The following is a 3,722-nucleotide window of genomic DNA, read 5'->3' on the forward strand; positions in this document are numbered from 1 at the left end:
TGTTCATTATACAAACAATACATTTTTCATATTGATATATGTGTGATTATGAGGTACCACACAATAGTACTGTACTGTCTTCAATTATTTACAGGAGGAAACAAAGCATTAGCCCTTCTGGCTACAAATGCTTGAAATGTAAAGATGAAAATACTGTCTGTATTAGTCATTTATATGTCTTTGTGTATATAATAATAATGTGTATGTGTGTTCATATGTGTGTGAGAGCAGCAGACATGACAACAGGGTGAGAATTTGTTTGGTTTGTAATGTGGCCAAGTGCCTTTTGATGCTGTAAAGGAGTGAAAAGACAACGGAAGAAAATAGAATAGAGGAGAATAGAAAGACACTTGACCAGAGAGAATCAGGTTTTTTGAGAGAGCAGGCTAACACACACACACACACACACACACACACACACACACACACACAGACAATCACTAACTGGCAGTTGGGTAAGACGATAAAACTCTCTGACTCACTTTATCACAACACAGTTTCACATGTTATATACTTAGTCCTTTTTTTCTCTTTTACACACACACACACACACACACACACACACACAGTGAAAGCCTCAGTGGGTGCTCCTCAACAGCACTGCTGTCTTCCATATATTTTGCACAAATTGTGTGCATGTACAAGATCACAAAAAAAAAAAAAAAACAAACATTAAAAACACGTCCTGATAAAAAGTTTCCACTGCAGATCCCAGCTTGGATACTTCCGAGTACAGAGCACTGAAGCAAAAATGTGACTTTGTATTTTATAATAGTGAGTCTTTTTTAGATTTTTTTTTTTTTTAATGAAACGGTTTTGCTACTGAAACAGTAAGCAAGGAGCCCCTTCGTCCCATTGGTCCTCGTGTTGAGATTGTGACATAATAGAAAGGCAGAGAAAAACAGAGTAAGAGACAGAGAGTGAAGGTAGGTAACACTGTCTAACGTCACAAACAACGGTTGTGTGGAGATTGTCAAGGCCTTCGCATTATATTCAGTGAATGAGGTTGTTTTATAAATCGAGTGTCTCTGTAAACCCTTTGCGTCCTGTGCAGCTCATGCAAGTTTAGCCACTGTGGTGTGCATGCATCCCAGTAACTGTTACAAGTCAGTGTTGTATTTAAATGAAGGCCAAAGACGTCAATGAAGAGGAGGGGGGATGAGTCGAAGCCCACATCTGAGTCCAAAAGCAGTCTGGATGGCAATGAGCTTAGCCTTGTCTTTTAAACCCCTCTTCAGCACCTTAGTTCAATCCTTTGATCCATTAAGCATCCCTTCATTTCTAGTGCAATCCCTGAAAGTAAAGGTGTGAAAGCCCCCCCCCCAGCAAGCACTTTATCCCACAGCTCAGAACACTTTAAATTTGTGTCTGTGGGGTAAAATGTCTATTACAACCTCATCCATGCAGGAAGCATTCAGAAAGAACGTTTCCATGACTTACAGAGGATCTTCTGGAAGGCTCTGCGGAAGTCCTGGTTGAAGATGGTGTAGATGACCGGGTTCAGAGAGCTGTTGCAGTAGCCAATCCAGAAAAAGAACTTAAACAGTGTCTCTGGGATCTTGCATGGCTCTCTGCAGATTCCATACAAGCTGTAGGAGAAGAAAAATGGGAACCAGCACAAGACGAAAACACCCATGACGACGGCCAGGACGAAGGTGAAACGCTTCTCCCGAGCCGCAGAAACTTTCTTGCGATTGACGGTGCTCCTACGTTTGCGGCGAGATGAGAACAGCTCCATAGACTTAGAACTGGCGCGGGACTTCCTGCTGGAGTATTTAGAGGCGGAGCTGCTTTTTCGGCTGGACTTCCTGTCTTTTCTGTCATCGTGGTGATGTTTGGAGGAACTGGAATTTTTTTTCGGTTTCTCATCTGACGAGCTGCTGTCGTCAAAGTCGTCATCATGGTCTGTCGCAGGATGTTTTGGCTCGTTTGGGAGAGGGGATCGAGCAGCCTGCTCTTGGCAGTGCCCATTCTCACGGTCCTGCTCTTTCATGCTTCCGCTCCTGTTGGACTTTAATGACTCTCCTCTGCCTGGTTCAGCTTGGTCCATCCCATTCTCCAGTGGCGAGTCCACATCCCTCTTTTTCTCTGACATTGTTCTGGTCCTGGTCTTTGCCACTTGGTAGATTCGAATATAAACCAGAATCATAATGACACAGGGGGCAAAGAATGAACCAATACTGGAGTAGAGGATGTACCAGGTCTCATCATTCAGGATACACTGGGGACTGGCCTCATTGCTGCTCCTGTCCATTGATATCAGCGGTGGGAAAGAGATGACAGCTGAGATCAACCACACCACCACAATCATCCCTTTAACTCTTTTAGGCGTTCTCTTTAAGTTATACTCTACTGCCTGTGTCACTGACCAGTACCTGTCCAAACTAATAGCGCACAGATGAACAATAGAAGAGGTGCAGAACAAGACGTCCAAAGCCAGGTAGATGTCACACCAAATTTTGCCAAAAAACCAGTAGCCCATGAGTTCATTTGCCAGAGAAAAGGGCATGACCAGGGTGGCCACCAGTATGTCCGCACTAGCCAGGGAGACGAGAAAAAGGTTCTGGGGTGGTTTCAGGGCTCTGCTCGTTAAAACGGCGATAACGACCAAGACGTTCCCGACTATTGTAAACAAAATCAGAAAGCTGACAAGTCCGGCCAGAGCCCAGATAGCGAGCTGGGAGTACTGGCTCTGAGAGGTGGAATTAGAGGAAATATTTTCTGTCTCTGTCCTGTCCTCCAGGCTGGAGCTATTAAAGAAATCCATTCTGTGCCTTTTCTTTTAGTCAATGTAGGACTTTTAAAAAATGAAAACGTTAGGAAATAATCTGTAGAAATATCCCACTAGGACTTGGGCGCATATTTCACTACAGAAATCTACAGCAAATGACATTTTTCTTCTCTCCTCACCTGCGATCTTCCACATCCTGCACGCAAGTCTCTTCTTCTTTGGCGAAAGAGAGAGACAGAGAGAAGACAATATGCAAAGTCGTTTAAGTCCTTATTCCTAAAATGTGCGGGCTGCTCAGCAGCAGAATTTCCATGGTTAGAGAGCAGCTCTCTCCTCAACGCGTCCTCTCCCATCCCGACTGCGCCCGCATCTCTCCACCTCCGCCTCCCCGCTGTGTCCTGAGAGAGGTTTGTAACAACCACGTGTCTTTTTTTTTTTTTTTTTAACATTAGAAATAAAAAAAAACTAGCAGGGACCCGCTCTGCCGCGGAGAAGGAGAGGAGATGAAAACGGTGAATTAACCACGCAAACTATATTACTATAAAACGCTTTTATAATTGATGATTTCCTTGGGAATGTTTGATATGATCCGGGCATGCTGCTGCTGGGGGAGTACTTGTTTAACGTGTGTCCTCTTTATCTGCATTGCCGACGCAAACCGACTGACAGTGACAAACCGGATCTCTCTCCTGATTTCACTTTTGAATTTCTACTTCTGTATTTCGAGCGCGCTTGCTCCCATCTGAATAAGTAAAGTGAGCAGGAGATGTTAGAGGGAGGTGACATTGCTCTTAACACGCACCGACTGACAACGCGCTCTGCTCTGTCCTTCTGTGCGCACACTGGAGGTCAGTATTGTAACAGCCAGCAGCAGAGGGACAAACAGACGAACACACAAATATGAACAACATTAAACATGCAGTATTATATCTACAAAGCCATTAGGTCAATACATACTCCTCTGTGTAGAGATTAGTTCGCCCTGTAAGGT

At 44.2% G+C, this 3,722-nt stretch overlaps 1 protein-coding gene across 1 annotated transcript; it reads right to left on the reverse strand.

Moving 5' to 3' along the window:
* Nucleotides 1-690: 690 nt before the first annotated feature.
* On the reverse strand, nt 691-3,161 carry adra2c (adrenoceptor alpha 2C). The gene has a single exon (XM_046378924.1). It carries the CDS (start codon nt 2,765-2,767, stop codon nt 1,415-1,417), a length of 1,353 nt encoding a protein of 450 aa, XP_046234880.1. The 5' UTR covers nt 2,768-3,161; the 3' UTR covers nt 691-1,414.
* Between the last annotated feature and the right edge of the window lie 561 nt (nt 3,162-3,722).

This window comes from Scatophagus argus, chromosome 2, assembly GCF_020382885.2.
Source record: "Scatophagus argus isolate fScaArg1 chromosome 2, fScaArg1.pri, whole genome shotgun sequence".
NCBI lineage: Eukaryota > Metazoa > Chordata > Actinopteri > Scatophagidae > Scatophagus > Scatophagus argus.